This window comes from Tachysurus vachellii, chromosome 1 (genome assembly GCF_030014155.1).
Source record: "Tachysurus vachellii isolate PV-2020 chromosome 1, HZAU_Pvac_v1, whole genome shotgun sequence".
Taxonomy (NCBI): Eukaryota; Metazoa; Chordata; class Actinopteri; order Siluriformes; family Bagridae; genus Tachysurus; species Tachysurus vachellii.
The window spans coordinates 29,807,422-29,825,036 of NC_083460.1; the positions used below are offsets into that span (position 1 = coordinate 29,807,422).

At 38.1% G+C, this 17,615-nt stretch overlaps 2 protein-coding genes across 2 annotated transcripts; both read right to left on the bottom strand.

The window, feature by feature from the left end:
* Nucleotides 1-1,871: 1,871 nt before the first annotated feature.
* timm44 (translocase of inner mitochondrial membrane 44 homolog (yeast)) lies at nt 1,872-9,956 on the bottom strand. Its single transcript, XM_060882162.1, has 13 exons — nt 9,843-9,956; nt 8,730-8,837; nt 8,466-8,642; nt 7,702-7,782; nt 7,165-7,314; nt 6,896-7,032; nt 6,409-6,494; nt 5,329-5,421; nt 4,390-4,514; nt 4,228-4,278; nt 4,033-4,122; nt 3,458-3,568; nt 1,872-2,454 (listed from the first exon to the last, which is right to left on the bottom strand). The coding sequence occupies exons 1-13, from the start codon at nt 9,870-9,872 to the stop codon at nt 2,335-2,337; spliced, it is 1,359 nt and encodes a 452-aa protein (XP_060738145.1). The 5' UTR covers nt 9,873-9,956; the 3' UTR covers nt 1,872-2,334.
* Nucleotides 9,957-11,062: 1,106 nt separating this feature from the next.
* Nucleotides 11,063-15,163, bottom strand: ticam1 (TIR domain containing adaptor molecule 1). The gene is made up of 2 exons (XM_060882173.1): nt 15,056-15,163; nt 11,063-14,208 (listed from the first exon to the last, which is right to left on the bottom strand). Exon 2 carries the CDS (start codon nt 14,081-14,083, stop codon nt 12,545-12,547), a length of 1,539 nt encoding a protein of 512 aa, XP_060738156.1. The 5' UTR covers nt 14,084-14,208; nt 15,056-15,163; the 3' UTR covers nt 11,063-12,544.
* Between the last annotated feature and the right edge of the window lie 2,452 nt (nt 15,164-17,615).

A 17,615-nucleotide genomic window follows, 5' to 3' on the forward strand; every position in this document is an offset into this window, starting at 1 on the left:
TATCACACAAAATTGTTTTGTTAAGCCATTTGTGCTGGTTTTGAAGCATGAACTTCAGTTGGCACCGGTGAGCCGCCACCGAGTCTGTGATTTATTCTGGTCTGCATTCACGTTAAATTTGGTGATAAAGTGTTCTCTTGAAAGCCACAATCCGGACATTGTCAAGCCGGCACAAGACTCTGTGATCAATACAAACCAAATTAGCCATCGCTTCCTTCCTGGACAAAATGATATATTCTCGTTAAAAGAATCTGCCTTATGGCTTTTAGTAACAGACTTGGCGTGTCTGTGTCTGGAATACTCACAGATTTAATTTCGGCATGAGCTCGCTTCTGGACAGGCTTTTCATGGCTGAAGAACCGTGATGCTCATGAGGCTCAGTGATGCTCATACAGACGCACAGTCACTATCTTTGTACACACCTGTGCAAACTGTCTCTAATCTGCCACCTCAGGGTTTCTGCATGTCTCTTCATTCCGTTGGCCATTTGTGGAAACTTCAAGATGTGCTATTTATTCTAAAGCATGTTCTCACCAAGTCACTAAACTCTGAAAAGTAGCGAGTAATGACCTTTTCTAATTCTGCTAGTAAAGGTATTATTCTTCTTTATAATGCCCAGATTTTATGCTCGTAGAGAGTCAGAGAAATTGGTTTATCGGCTAAATATATTGGTGTTAATACACAATTGCATACAGTTTCAGGCAGGAGCAGGTTGTGGAGGTGTGTTGTATTTGCTGGCACCCACAAGAATCATATCAAGGGATGTGGGTGTTGAGGAGCTGTGAGCCTCAGCAGGGGGATTTATCACGGCAGACAGGCCTGAAATAGCCGAGCTCAGCGATGGATGAATGCGTGTGCTTGTTCATCATTTTTTTCAGTGTTGGAATATAAATCCAATCCCCCGTCTATGTCAGCCAAGCCCCATTCTCATGCTATAGTGTGCATCTGCTTTTTAGACATGATATAATACACACTGTTAGGGATTAACAATCAAATATATTTGAAGCAGCCAACAATTTAGTATATGATTTAGAGCAGTTCCAATGGGAGTCAGTAAACAAATCAGTTTTAGTGGAACAAAAGTACTAGAGGCTATTCCTCATCCACTGAGAGTGACAGGTACAGTCATAGATACCACGCCTCCTTAAATGACACTGACAGTCACAGAAGCCACGCCCCCTTTATTGGTACAGACAGGCAGAGGTCACACCCCTTCATTGGCACAGACAGGGACAGAGGCCACACCCACTTCATTGGCACAGACAGGGGCAGAGGCCACACCCCCTTCATTGGCACAGACAGGGACAGAGGCCACACCCCCTTTACTGGCACAGACAGGGACAGAGGCCACACCCCCTTTATTGGCACAGACAGGGACAGAGGCCACACCCCCTTTATTGGCACAGACAGGGACAGAGGCCACACCCCCTTTATTGGCACAGACAGGGACAGAGGCCACACCCCCTTCAGGGACACAATCATGCTTTTTATGACTATGTGATTATTTAGACTTTTGATTTTTATTAAAGAAAAACTGGTACCTACAAGCTTAACTTAATTGTAAGCTACTTTAGCCTTATACTGTATCTCACATGAATCTAATTTCAAACACAAAACATATCCTTATTACTTTCATCCTGACAGAACGTTCCTTTAAATGAATTTTAATTGAGTTTGCTTTAAATATTTACATTAGATTTCATGTATTTATTTCAAAATTCAGTTTTAATGTGTCAGTCAAAGCCTTGGCAACAGCAGAATTACTTTCCTGATACTAAAAAAACTGAAATATGAACTTACAATATGCGGAACTTCCTGTTAAAGTCTCACAACCATTGTCCACATTTTTAAATGTGATTAAATACTTCAAATACGTTCTTACAGTTATAGTTTATTTGATCATAAACTTCTGGGAATGATTATATTATACAAATCTTAGCCATTAAAGATATAGTCTGGGCAAAAATGCTAATGTAGCTAGTAACAGGTGAACTTTAGGATAATGTTGGCTTTTGAGCTTTTCCACTTATTCATAGCCAAGTTAGCATATCCGGTTGAACTATCCATTTAAGGTCATTATTTGATATAAATGGCACTGCTTTACCACAGACCACACTGGGATGAACTGAACACAAATCTGCAGTGGAAATTCACATTCAGCCAAGAGTCACACATACATCTAACCGTGTGACATCACTCTCAGGTCCAGTGATAGGACATGGCTCATGTAGTACAGTCATGCTTCATGGAAAGTGTCACACAGTTGAGTTTGTGCACAGCCACTTCATTCCATTCAGTGCCATGAGCATGTGTGCGCTTCCAAACTCCGGCTCCTCAAAGGACCTGCTCTGTGCTCGAGGCCGAGATGTCCAGCAGCCTCCAGGCAGCGTAGGGGTTGAATTCCTCCTGGTCTCGACACAAAGCCCAAACGTACATCATCCGGAGGACTTTCTCCTATGAACCAGACGTCACACAGTCAGAAAGACAAACACAAACAGGTATTTTCCCACTTACAATATCATCCTAGAGGGAGCTAGAGGGGTGGAGAATTAAACTGACTTTTCCTTTTATGAATAAATTAAAATAAAAACACACTAATCTCCACAATTTTACTTCTTTAAATTTGCAGTGAAACCATGAGGCTTAATGGTCAGAAAGTAAGTCTATTTGACCAAAAACCTGTTCCACAAGAATCATATAAAATGGCGTAAACCAAAATACCAGCGCGTATTTACAAAATTTGCATTCAAGAACCAACAATAAAAATAACTGAGGTGACAGACTAGGAATAACTGCATTTCATTCAGAAAAACAACTCCTTTACAGGCTAAATAACAGTATGTTTTTCTTGGCTCTTAAAAGTCTAAAATGACCTGGCTACTTCACTGTCCTGTCTTGTGTCTCAGACAGTAGCCTGCTGTAATAAACAGCTCCATCTACATTAAAACCGCATTGACAAGCTGCAAGAAAGCCTTCATGTCATATTAATGAGTTAGCCAGTGTTTATGTGCTTCTTAATTCAACTCTGGCTGAGCAGCTCCAGACAATATCACCAGGCTAATAAAAGCTGATCTGAAATGACAAAAAATGAAAAGAGTCAAAAATAATTAGATTACCTTTAACTGACGACTCCTAGCCCAAAGCTACAAGCTTCTGTAATTAATGTCATAGCATTGAAGTTTGATATTCAGAACACTGTTTTTCTGTTTACTGTTTTTCTGATTTATATTTCATGATATCATGCACAGACTGCCACATAGGAGGCTGCCAACACACGAGCACATAACATGTATGCTTGTTCTGGGGCAGTGTGGGCTACTACATCAGCCCTAACTGCTGCTCTGGGACTTGAGTTCCATGTTATATATTGTTTTAGCTAAAAACACACCAGCACATTTATTAACCAAAATGAAAAGGGGCCAACACTTGCACACCCTCAAGCTTCATTATAACTCACCGGGTCACCCTCCACCACTTCGCCCTTGGTGTTACGGATCACCATCACCAGCTGGGCCTGGAAGGTGATGATGAGGACAGGACCTTGTTCCATCATTTTCCCCATGGCCAGCTACAGACACACAACTGAATTAGTTTAAATTGCATTTCCTGAGAAGAAAGCATTTGTCTTGTGCAAACACGCTCCATTAGCTTTTACAAACTGATTTACGTCTTTAGAATAAAAATGAACACAAGGGTGCTGAAGTGAATGCTAATGCTCTGTTTGTGGAAAAGAAATATAATGGCACTGTTCTAATGATTCTGTCTGACACATAATACATTTCATACAAATAATTAGTCATGTAGTGTGAGTGGGTCAGCGACTTTTAAAAATTGTGTGCACTCTACACAATTTCAAAATCACCCTTTTTTTATTTATTATTTTTTAAACATTTCTTCCATTAAAAAACTTTTTTGAGGGGAATTAATATGAGCACACAGCTTAGCCAAATTCCATATAACAAAATAGTGAGTAATGTGAAAAGAAAAGACTAATGTAACATATTTCCTGCATAATGTCAGCTTAATGCTCACATCTACATTGTCGATGTCAAGGATCTTCGAGTGAAACTGTAGTCCCATCGCTTTAGCTTGCTGAATTGGATGGGCCATCTGGCTGTAGGTCTGCAAAACCAAAAGCAAAGAAAAAAAAATCATTTAAGGAATCAATGAATCCTGTAATAAAATATCAAAAGAACACTTTGTTAATTCTAAATTATGTCAACGTACAGCTTCATAGCACCAATCCTTCAGGACCTCGAGCTCTCCTTGAATCATAGCCTAAAAAAAATACAAATAAAAAAAAATAAATAAAGGAGGAGGATGAGGAGTTCATTGTGGCCCACAAGTACACAGATCACTTTGTTACAGTTAAATGTTTTGCAGACGCACCTCCAGGATGTTGGGAATGATGTCCTTCTCACATTGTTTAAGAAACGAGTCTTTATCAAAGTTGGGGTCTACCTTCAAGATCTCAGTAAGAACTTCAGACATCTCAGTCTTGGAGAACAAGCCACCTATGAAAAAGCAAAGATCGACAATGCTTTCTTTACTTATTGTAGATATAGCTGGCCACTAGATTATCGTTCTCTCTCTCTCTCTCTCTCTCTCTCTCTCTCTCTCTCAACCCACCTGTGGGACAAAAACTATCCCTTCTTTACTGGGACCACAAGTCCTACACTGAAGGAAGAAGAGATCTCCCCAATTCACAAAGACTAATAGGTGCAAAGGCCACAGCTAGTCTCTTAGGACTGACCACTGCAGAAAACATGCCTCTTTCTGCCACAGACTCCACCCCTTTATTGTTAGGACTGAATGCATATGCCATGCCATTTTGTTGAGAAGTAGGGGCAAAGAGACTGTCTCTCCTATAATGGTAGACAGGAGCAGAGGAAATGCTTCCTTTACTGTGACTATGCTATCAGTGTGCTCTGAATTCCACATTCTAAACATGTCTCATAATATCATTTCTATCATTTTTTCAAAAATCTTCCAACTCAGGACAAACAGTTATCTTGTACATTAAAGTAGGAAGTCTTTTTATTTGGAAATAATTAGAAATCTGCTCACAGCTATCAGGGTCTGACACATGCCAAAAGTCATTAAAATAAACCGTATTGGGAAATTATATGTACTATGACCTTCAGCTAGCGTTACAGACTCAGAGGCACATTTTTAAACGGCATTAAAGAAGGAATGCTGATCAGATATACTCCTACTCCCAATTCATCAGCGTCATAATATAGAACACACAAAACCTATTTTCAGATCAAATCTATTACTATAAGATGTCAGTAAACCACAGGTGGCGAAGGTGCCGATCCACTTTACCTATAAGATCCGTCATCTTATCCGTGATGGCACGAGATGCTCTAATTAAGGTGTTGTCACTCTCATCGTATTTCATCTTCATTTCGAAGAATCCTGCAGACAGAAAACTTTCATTAAAAAAGCAGGTGAAAAAAATATATATACAATTCGGACTTTAGGCCAAGCAATGAATGTACTTAGCTCTTGGTTTACATTTGTTGAATTTTGATAGATAACTGTATAATACAGTGTAAAGTACCACATCAGTAAGTCTTTTTGAAATCAACACGGTCATGTGGTTTGAATGATGCTAAAAAAAATGCTAATCTTTTATTCCTTGTTGGATACACCAGCTTCAAAGCTAAAGACTGTGCTGTAAACTGTATTTTATTTTTGCAGATACTTTTCCTTTACATAAAGGTCTAACCCAAAGCACAATGTGGCCTAATGGGCCTCGATTAACAGCATCATATTTTTTGGCCAAGATCATCTAACTAGCAAGACTCCATTTTCATGGATCATAAGTCTTTTTACAAATCATTGATAGCAGTGCAAGTATAAGATGATATATAATACGTCATGCTGACAGCAGTTAACAGCCCAAGAGTTAATAGGAGACACTCTAAAAATCTACTGCTGATAAAATTTTGAAACAGAAAAATCCAAACCTCTTCTGTTAGCTCTCAAACCTCCCGTTGTGTGGCTTAGAAAATAAAATTAAAGTAAACCGAACAGAAAAAAAAAAAAGACAGTCATCCTACCAATACCAGCATGAGCTAACATCCAATTTATCCTTTCTCTCATTCTGTATGAATCATAGGTTTCAACTGTGAGACTCAGATTCCAGCTCATGCGGCTTGCTTTGAATTAATGCAGTACTGCAGCGCTTCATTCATGGGCCTCATTAGGACAAACATTAATGGGGAAAAAAACATGATCCACAGCTCTAAAGCCAACTTTCATTTGGCACCACATCTAACACTGCTGGTTCGGCCGAGACTACAGCGCCATCTGCTGAACAAACAATCGAGCAACCTGTTGACCTTTCCATGTTTCTTCCAAGACAACAAAAACACAAGAGTGAACACGGGAGAGACTTACTGTTAAAAACTACATTGTTGTCCTTGAAATCCTTCCACTGCTGGAACCATTTCGAGTCTTTGTGAAGCACGACACCTGTCGCCTCCCTGAAAACACACAGACATGTTTAATAATATCTGTACAACGACCTTCCATTGATGTAATTATTAATGCAACTAATTAACACTATAATACAACTAATTCTAAGCCTACATTTCACCTCAACAACCAAAAATTCTAGCAGATTTAGTTTGGTCAGAAAATTGGATCAGTAAAATAGACAGTTTTTGTTTAAAAAATGAAAAATAAAAAAAAAGGCGAAAAGCAGACGGACATACAGAAAAGAAACACAGGCAGACGTACAGAAAAGACAAAGGCAGACAGGCAAGGGAGGCAGGCAGGCAGGCAGAAAAGACAGACATGGAGGTCACCTACCAGAAAGTCATTCAAACTTGGCTACAAAAATACACAAAGGATGAAGAGGAGGAACAAATTCATTAATTCTTACTCATTAGCATCAAATACTTTGGATTCAGCCTCTGCTGCTTTAGATGAGAAGTCACTTCTCTTTCGTAAACTACTGGGTGCTCTGTAAGGGCCACTATGACCAATGTCCCCGATCTCCTTTTTCACACTCTCCATACCCTGAGGAGCAACACACACATAAGCAACTGGGTTTAGGACACATCTGACAAAGTTCAGCAAAGTGGAATTCTTTCATGATGCACACAGCAAAAATAAGCTTAAAACATAAAGCTTCTAAGTCTTCATTGGGACCTGTGAGATTGCTCGAAAAGCTCCCGTCTTCCCCAGCTTCTCTCCACTCTTAGACACGCTCTCTGCTGACTGCTTGGCTGTTTTTGCTGCTTCCTCCACACCTTCCATGATTTTTTTCCCAATGTCCGAGCGGCCCACCTCTTCTAAACCCTATAGGAGCACCCACACACACACACACACAAACACACAGGATGTTGGTTTACAATACAACCAACCATCAATACACTGTAAACAGAGCACTCTTATGAATATAGATCACCTTTTTGTAAACTACCATTAATATGTGAATATCACCTAGAAATGCAAACATAATGTGCAGCTGAAAATCATTTTAGATATTAGAATGTGATTACCTTTTAGGGTAACTTTTAGAGTGCTGCATGCACTATTCTAGGTAAAAATACTAAAGGGAACAAGCCAAGTGAGAAAGATACAGTTAACTACCTTTTGGATAATGTTTGTTACTTTATTATTAATTAATACTCCCATTTACTATCCATGTGTCCTTCCCTAAATGTTCTGTGCAAGTCCACACACCTCTTTGACCGTCTCGGACAGCACCCCCAGCTTCTTCTTTAGCACCTCTGAAGTCTTCACTGTTTCAGACTCAATGTTTTTCTATAGAGAGATTAATGAACACAGAATTATTAACATTTAATAAATGTCTATTTCCTAGAGTACACAAAAGACTTCAGTACACATACAGTTTGTCATACTGAATAAATGATAAGACAATAATTATGCTGCAAACAGATTTACTCTGAGCTAACTCCTTCACCACATCTCATCATGCCATGCTTAATTATAATTCTTAATGGTTAATTCTGCCACTATAATGCAAGTGACCCGTGTTTGTGGAAACTGTCCTGAAATTGTAATAGCAACACACAGAAGCACTGATCCAAGTGTGCATGTCAGTATAAATCATAGAGAGTGTGTGTGCTTGTAAGATTGCCTTAGCCCTCACACAAACTACTCCTTCTCCCTTTCATGCTGCTGAGGAAAAGGAGAAGGAGTGGATTTAATATGGCCAGTCTAACAATTTGGAATAGCTAGAGCGGGACAAAATATCTATTTTACAAGGTAAAAGAAGGCATACAAAATAAATAGTGAACAGCAACAGTGAAGTTTATTATTATTTCACACACCCACACTCTATACACCATTAGTATGTTGTATGTATGGATATTTTCAGAGGACAGCCACAGAACAAACACACTCCTCTCTTTGTGATTTATGCTGAATTCATCGTAATGTCTGCTCTGTAAATAACATGACGCTCGTTATAAGAAAGAACTTACATATTTCCGCCTAGCTTGTTGAAGTGCTTCTGATTCCTCCAGCTTTTTGGCCTCCTCACGAAATTTCTTGATGTTCTCTTTCATCTCCTTGTTTTTGCCCAGCTCCTGCTTCAAGGTGTCCAGAAATTCACCTAAAAAGCCTTTACGTCCTCCTCTGTCTGCTGATAAATACCGTACCTGCAAAAGCACAAAGATTAGACTGTAATCTTACATCAATATCCAACTGGCACTTTAAAGTGTAAGTGAAAAGTGTATAGTTCAAACCTGTGAGGCACTTGTGACAGACCCACATATCCTGTACACACAGGAGCTGTCATATGTGGACAAACAAGTGCGTGTAGTGAGTAATACTAAACCCCTCCTGGCATAGTGCTGAAAACAGAAATAGGGAGATGGAACAACTTTAAAAACAGTCCACAGACAAAAAGCACAATGCGAATCTAACAGTATGCATATATAAGAATACAGCTCAATTCTGCAGACCTTTCATCTAGTCAAGTATCAACATATCAATTATTAATATATTATATTATACAATTAAATGATGTACCTCATTAAGCATTTACAGTATTTTTTCTTCAACTAAAAGTCATTATATATTTTTTGTTATGGAATTTACAATAAAATATTAAATATAGTAGAGATTTTCAAAGTTTTCAGTGCCTTTTGCTTTAAAAGACTAATAGAATCAATATAAAAGTTCAATTTCTTTTTTTTAAATGATATGAAACAGGGTTTTTTCCAGAAAATTTACATTTGTGAATGTGAAATTTTGCTAACAAAAGGATCAGATTTATTATGTAAACACTATTAGTAGTATAGATTAAAAGTCTTTATAAATGCACCATCAAGGTCCCCCTGCGACGTCAGAAGGACGCACAACCGCTAACTTCACACCGGAATAAAAAAGTATAGCACCAAAAACAAACAAACAAACCAAAAAATTCAACCAAAATCACATAAATATTCCAAATATTGAAGATTTAATATAGACAACGTGCGATACACAGAGCAACGAGCACGTAGCTAATGTTTGTACTCTAAAGCAAAGAACCTGCGAACATGTGAAACTCCTCACATGTCCACCAAATGTTCAGAGATTAAACCAATAAAATCAATCAAAATAAATAGAATAACTCCCGGAAATCAGATTGAGAAATGTCAGAAATAACATATCTGATACAATAAACGGTTCACCGGCGTGACGCGCTAATGCTAACCGGGTAGCTGTTACCTCTGCTTGTTTTTTTTTTACTGCTACATCCTTACACATGATAAATGAATAATTCTCAGCCAGAGCACAACATTTTAATCCTCTTGTACACCATCGCTTTATTGACGCTTGAACAAAGGTTTTAATTGAAAAAAAAATCCCACCTGATAAAAGTGACACAAGGAGGCCGCCATCTTGGTCGCGTTGCCTGTATGCGCCTGTTGACCTTGTGACACATTTCCGGAGGCGGAGACAACGACCGCATTGTCACGTGGAAATTTCACGTGGAGGTGTCGAGGTGACAGCAGACCTGAAATTATTTATCCTTTTGTCTCATGGTACCAATTTTTTGGGTTGAGTTGCAGAGTTTTAAAGATGACATCAGAAATACTAGTAATGTTATTTGCTTGATCCTGAAGAGAAAACAACTTGATTGTTATTCTAAGCACATTATTACTTTATTATACCTTTATTTATTTATTATGGTCTTAGAAGGATCATGTCTGGAGTTTATAAAATAAATGTAAAGAGTAATGCGTTGGGTTTTTTTTTTTTTTTTTTTAAAAATATAAAAAGTTTGTAAAAAGCAGATACCTATATTTGATCAATCAGGATTCAATCCATGAAACACACGGCACACGTGGGAATGCATCCTAAATGGGATTCAAGCATATTGCAAAGCACACATTCACACATATTCACACCTACAGTAGGAGTAAATTAAAGTAAAGTAAATTATACCTAAGCCACCTACAATGGGCGTGTGAGCATCAGAATTGGACTATAGAGCAATGAAATAAGGTGGCCTGGTCTGATGAATCATTTTCTTTTACATTATGTGAGCAGCCGGGTGCATGTGCATCGGGATGAGATGGCACCAAGATGCATTATGGGAAGTAAGCAGTGTGAGGCTCTGGAAATGTTACTTTAACACATACTTCTTACCTAAACATTGTTGATGGCCAAGTGCACCCCTACAAGGCAATGGTATTCCCTAATGCCACCTGCCACATGACAGTGATCAGGCCTTCAAATTCCCTAGATCTCAATCTCTCTCTCTCTCTCTCTCTCTCTCTCTATATATATATATATATATATATATATATATATACACCCACAAACACACACATATATACACATTCCTTTTTCTTACAAACAAGATCCACAAGTTCAAGTCCAAGTGGTGGAAAATGTAAGAAGACAATGGATGGAAGTTAAGTGACTACATTGTTGAACGGGTTCAGCTGGTAAGACCTACATTATTGAAAGTCTGGATTTAAGATGATGCGAAGTTTACAGAAGATTTAGAACCTTTAATATCACTACAGAACTACAGCTCTGATAATCCACCTCTTATGAAATAACTATGCTGACTGCTGCCAGATTCCAGAGTAATCATTTTATTGATGATATGCCCGGTAACACAATCAATACACAAGAATGGTTTAATTGCATGACTCCACCTACTGCCACAGGCATGGAGCCATTATTTAACCTGTTCTTTAAACTGATGTTGTTCTTCATTTCTTTGTTCTTGATCAACTTGATCTGCCTCTGGCTGTCCAAGAAGAAGTCCAAGAGCCTCTGTGAAGAACTGTATTTGACTTTTTGTGATTTTAGTATGTGATACATTTTCAGACATTTGGGATTTTTTCCCCAAAAAACACCTTCTTTTATAATAACATCTTTTAGTGCCAGTGCACACAAATTTCAAATCAATTTGTTCCCCATTCCATCAACCACATACAGTCATTTGTGATTCATTGCAACTATCACAGTATGATAACCTAGTTTAAACCAATATCTTGATTTCATGGTACTAATTAACCATTTAAAAATAAAAAATAAAAACAGTGATAATTAATGAATTAATTAAACTGATTATCCTCCTCCCAAAAAACCCAAAAACAAACAGAAATTAAAATCCCCTAACTCTTCTTTACAATACATTCCCCTAACTCAATACATTCAAGAATGGCTTTTTCATAAAATCGTTTAAACTGTTAGTATTTATCACATTGTTCTTATAAGCTTAAAGACATAGTGGCTGAGGGGCAACTAGCATGGTGGTATGCAGTACTTCTTAGCCAAAAAAAAACACCCCCAGAGAGCTGTTAGGTTTAGCCATATTACTCTGTGTGTTGGACAGATGTGGATAATAAAATTATGAACATGCAAGTAGTCTCAACAGAGGAGGCATTAAAACATTTTTACAAAAGTAGAGGATTAGACTGCTAAAGGGATACAGTGAGGTCTCCTAAATGGAGACTAAATTTAAATTCTAAACTTCTAAACGACTAAACTTCCCCTAGAGGTCCAGACAGCTGAGTCACTGGCTATTTTCAAGCGGTGGTTGAAGACCTACTTATTCAGGAAACACTTCAACTAGCACTTCTTTCCTTATCTTTTGCATTTTAAAAAAAAACAAAAAAAAAAACACCTTTGACACTTTTTCATTGAAACTTTGAACAAATGTTTTAAACTCATGGTATCTTAAGTATGTAACTTAGTGAGCCAGCATTAATGTATTCAATGTTAGAGATTTAAGCACGTCGCTCTGGATAAGGGCATCTGCCAAATGCTGTAAATGTAAATGTATGTAAATGTAAATTCAAAGAAAAGAAGTTGCAGAATTTTTGGGGAGTTGCAGCCAAACACAAAAATTAAGAAAACATTGCAATAAAAAAAATTAATTAGTAATGGAAAGATCTAATCTGTGATGCGAAAAAGTCAACTGTGATGTGAACTGTCCGATCTTACACTATGAGTAACAATGTGATACCATATTAATGCTGATCATTGAATAATTTTAAGGTCCAATATCATAGTGATGTAAACTGCACTTTTTTTAATTGTGTTTATTTTTTCAAAGGTTATCTTCAGAGTCTACACCTCCTTCCACGGTCATAGTGGAGTTATTTCCAATCATGATGCATTTAGCATTCTGGATACAGATGTTGGATGGTGGTTGTTGCCACATGTTTCCGCTGTAATATGAAGGCATCGGACATGGGCTTGGGAACTGCGTGTGACCAGGGGACTGTGTTCTTCCATTAAAACCCTGGTATGAATAGGACTGGTAAGCATTAGGAGGTGGCAGACGTTGCTCTTGCATTTTCATGCGCTGTACTTGCTCCTCTAACACTCGGACCCTTGTAGTCTCTCTAATGATGTCCATATGGAGTTGTCTCTCTTCCAGTAACCGTTGCTGTTGTTTCCATTGTTTTTTAAGCAGTTGTGCATGTCTCCACATTGACTTCTGTCTCTGTATGTTTTTTGAGTCCAAGACCTTTCGGACCATCTTTTCAAAAATTTCTCTGTCCTTCGTTTCATCTAGCGGGTTTTTAATTCTCAAAATGGGACGCATTTGATCACGAGTCAAACAATTCGTCCGGGGCAGCAGAGGGATGACAGTGTTGTATTTGTGTGGCTTTTCAATTGAGTTCATGAATGCAGAATCTGTGTTTGTCTCGTTTAGGTGAGAGTTGAAGTTTGCTGTGAGCAGCAGCATGATGTAGGCTGAGTTCTCGATGGCATCCTCCACAGACCTGAAGTTAGAAATGCCAGGCAGTTCAAAGTCCTCAGCAAAAGTTGCTCCAGTTGTTGAGGAGAGTGACTCCAACCTGGTCTTGAGTCTAGCAGCTTCTTCAAAATCTTCCGGTGCATGCAGGATTACAAAGGCATAAAACATGTCCTCTTCCTCCTGGCTCGCTCGCTTCTCCGTACTAAAGCTGTCTGGTTGAGTGGAAGATGCTTTATGTGGCTGGCTAGTTGACATTGGTTGAGCTCCTACCTTCCCATCACCACCAGGACTGGACAAAAATGACTTTTCCAGACTGGATTCTATTCTTGGGCTCTTGGGGGTTACGATCTCAGAAGTGCCATGTGTATCTAGGCACTGAGTGACCTTTAATCCTGCTAAGTGTTCCTTTTCTTTGACTGGCTTGGGATTTAAAGAGCCATATGACTTTGTTACTGGATGAACTGGTTTCTGATTGTCATGGGAACTTGGGGGATTGGCCTCATGATTTTTACCAGTTCTGCTCTTTGGAGGAGTCCTAAGAGACAGTGGTCTAGATTCTTTGTCACTGTTATTGGTTGTGGACAGACTGATTTCTAGGCTGTATGAGCTGCAGGAAGTGGAGGTGGAGCGAAGTGAGGATGGGTAGCTATCATCTCGTTTAGGTGGCTCTTTCTGAGTGTTTAATTCCTCAGTGGTCCCCCTGCTTGGCTGGAGGGCAGCACCCATAATCAGACATCCAGCAACTGTGTGTTTTCCAGAGATATTCTCAGTGCCTCTTGATTCTGAGATTGTGTTTTCTGTGGGGATCTTTACTCCAGTGTTAGGGTCCGCACAGGGCTCTGTCAGCTTCTTCTCCTCCACCAGTGCCGTCTCTTCTGTCATTTTGCTCTTGGTGTAACACAAGTGTTGGCCAAAACATCATACCCAGCACACATGTTCAGTCCTCCTGCTCTACACAAGTACTGACTGAGCGGGCTGATGAACCCGATTCATCCATGTCCACATCCCTGCAAAAGAAACAGATCCATTTTACTTCCATTTATATCTTACCTTGACTTCATTGATCAGACTTTCGGAATAAAATATCTTGATAAAAACTAAATATTAAACTAAATAACTGTTCTGCCACAAATAGTATCAGCTACACTGAAAATCAACCCACAGTGGTAATGTTGCATAAGAGAAAGACGTGACCTGAGAGAAGTGCAGCAACTTGCATCAAGGTCAGAGCTGACATTCTTGACAAGGTTGTGAAAAGTTAAAACCTCCAATACTTAGTGAAAAATTCCAGACTGTTTCAACAATGTTTATAATAGCATCATGAAAAAAGGGTAAGTGCTTTATATATTAGGGAAACTGTAGGTTTTGGGTCATGAGTTAGAAATTCCACACTTCTTTTTTCCCCCTCATACATTTTAGGTATGAAAATAGCTGCTTTTTACTCACATTTACTATTGTTCACAAGCAAGAACACTTTGGAATATTAATGATTTACAGATCCTATTGATTCACCTGTTTACATGTTTGTTTACTTGTTTGTTTGTTTGGAAACGCTCTTTAATTCTAAACTGCTATTTTACGTATGATTTAGTCACATTGCCTTGGTGTGTGGGTTGCTGAAGGGATCCTGAATTGTTCTTTAAGGATTTGTTGGATAGTTAAAGTTTAGTTCCTTAATAAAATATAAATTAGATCAAATTTGAACAATAAATTCGCAGGTAAATATATTTTCGACTTGATTTTCGATTAGACACTTACACACGATACTATTAACCCATTGAATATTGGACTATCAAAACAAGAAAAACATCAACAACAACAAAAAATCCACTGCGGTGTAATTTACAAACATACCTCTAAATCGGTAACGCTGTTTGCCTTTGGTTACTTCCATAGAGAAACAGGAACAGGAAGATGTTTGGTAGACCGTTGACAGCAATGGGTCAAAGAACAACGGACCCGTTACAAACAGCTTTGGTAAGTGCACTAGATATGGTGTGATATATAATGGCGTCTATAAACTAAACTAGTGCACTTAAATCATATATGCAGACACCATGTTCGATCCATGTTTCGTGTGAAAGGTTTTGCACAAATTAAGCAAAACTCCTACTTATATTGGCTGTTTCTCAAACGCTAGAAATTAGTTCACTTAAAAGTTTGTAGTAGACTTGGAGGGATTTTAGGAAACGTCCCAAATGTTACTTCAAACTTAAAAATACGTATAATATTTATGTTGCCCTTTTGAAAACAGTGAAGCGTAAACCCCTAAATTTCAGGTTAATTTAAAAAAAATAAAAAATAAATAAAATAAAGGCTCCCTACCTACTCATATATACGTATATGACATAATGTTCTTAAGCCGAAGGTAGTGTGCTATGTAACTAAAATGATTTGGGATTCATCCCGAAATTGTGACCGCAAGATGGCGCCAGATTTCCAGTGAGAACGAGGAGCAGCTGAAAATGTGCGGTCGGATAATAGTTCTTGTGATATTTATTGACGTTCATTGCTACAAATTAGAGAACAGCAACGACTGAAGCAGGAATAAAGATCACAACTAAAATTTCTGAAGGTTACAACAGTCAACAGTTAGTAAGAAGTGTACAGGCTCTTGCTTTGAATGACTTCAGCACATCTGCCTTCACAGCACATCACTAGTCTCTCACACTGATCTGTTGTGATCTTAAAATGTAATTTAAATTTACATTTACAGCATTTGGCAGACGCCCTTATCCAGAGCGACGTACATAAGTGCTTAAATCTCTAACATTGGATACATTAATGCTGGCTCACTTACATACTTAAGATACCATGAGTTTAATGGTAGGAGTTTAAATTGGTGACTAGTAGGTTTCTTGGCCCTAACTTCAGGACTGTGGGCTGGCCATTTCATTACTTCAAGGAACTGCTTTACCTGTTTTGCTGTGTGACAGGGGGACATTGTCGTGCATGAAAATTGCGGTCTGATTGGGTGATTGATGCAGGGAAGGTAAAGAAGGGTCTGATAATCATTTGAATTCACTCTGCCATGTAGCTGTATATTGCCCCTTTTCCATTGAGGCAGTTTGAGTGCTGGTTCGGAGCCAGAGCCTAGTTTAGAACCAGTTCTTTCTTTTTCGACAGCCAAAGCACCGGCTCTGAACCAGGACAAGTGGTTCTTAAATAGCATCAAAACGTTGCTGGTTTAGTGTATTGTAATGTTTAGTACTGGCTCATGTCTCATGTTCTGCACTGTTCTGCACGTTTGCACACATACACTTTTTGTGGAACTGTATCAGTGTTAGTCCTTAGTCTTTTGTTTTATGTAATTTTATTTTATGTAGCTCTTCATTTTTATGTAGCACCATGGTCCAGAGGAACTATGATTCATTTCACTATGTACTGCACCTCCTTTATATGATTGAAATAACAATAAAAGCTTCTTGATTTTATTATTATTTTTTATGCAGTTTATTTTACATGATTGCACTGGTGCATAATAATAATAATAATAATAATAATAATAATAATAATAATAATAATTATTATTATTATTATTATTATTATTATTATTATAACATGCATACCAAAATAAAGGTTAAATTGTCTTACTAATTTATTATTTTTTGAAGGGGTCTTCAGTGTAAGAGCCTTGAGATGATCTGTGACATGGGAAACACTTTCTCTGAGGTTTCTCTGTAACATGACATTTTGTCTTATTAACTTAAAAAGAGGCTTGTGCAGACTGTTTAAAGCTGCTATAAAGTACACGACTATACTGGAACTAACTGGTCTTGTGAATGTTCTATACTCACTGTATCTATAAATGAATAAAAAGTAAATGTATCTTAATGAATAAATTGCAATGAATTTGTATAAATTGCTGTGGTATAAAAGGAATAAAAGGACATACAACCTTTTTATTATTATTTTTATTATTTCTTTTCATGCTTTATTCTTTACATATATACATCCTTGTGTGTTACTTCTTAAAAAAGTATTTTAATTGTTGGGTGTACTTTTTAAATCATTTTTTGCAGTATTTGCAACATATACGTATATATGAAATATTTATGTTTGAAAATAAATTTCTTAAACAAAGTCTAAATAAATACTGAACCCTAATGAAAAATTAACCAATTGCAGGTAGCTGTTTATTTCCAAGTGAGTTTGATTTTTTTTACTAACATGTTAACATGTTAGCACGTTCGCCTCACACCTCCAGGGTCGGGGTTCGATTCCCGCCTCCACCTTGTGTGTGTGGAGTTTGCATGTTCTCCCCGTGCCTCGGGGGTTTCCTCCGGGTACTCCGGTTTCCTCCCCCGGTCCAAAGACATGCATGGTAGGTTGATTGGCATCTATGGAAAATTGTCCCTAGTGTGTGATTGCGTGAGTGAATGAGAGTGTGTGTGCCCTGCGATGGGTTGGCACT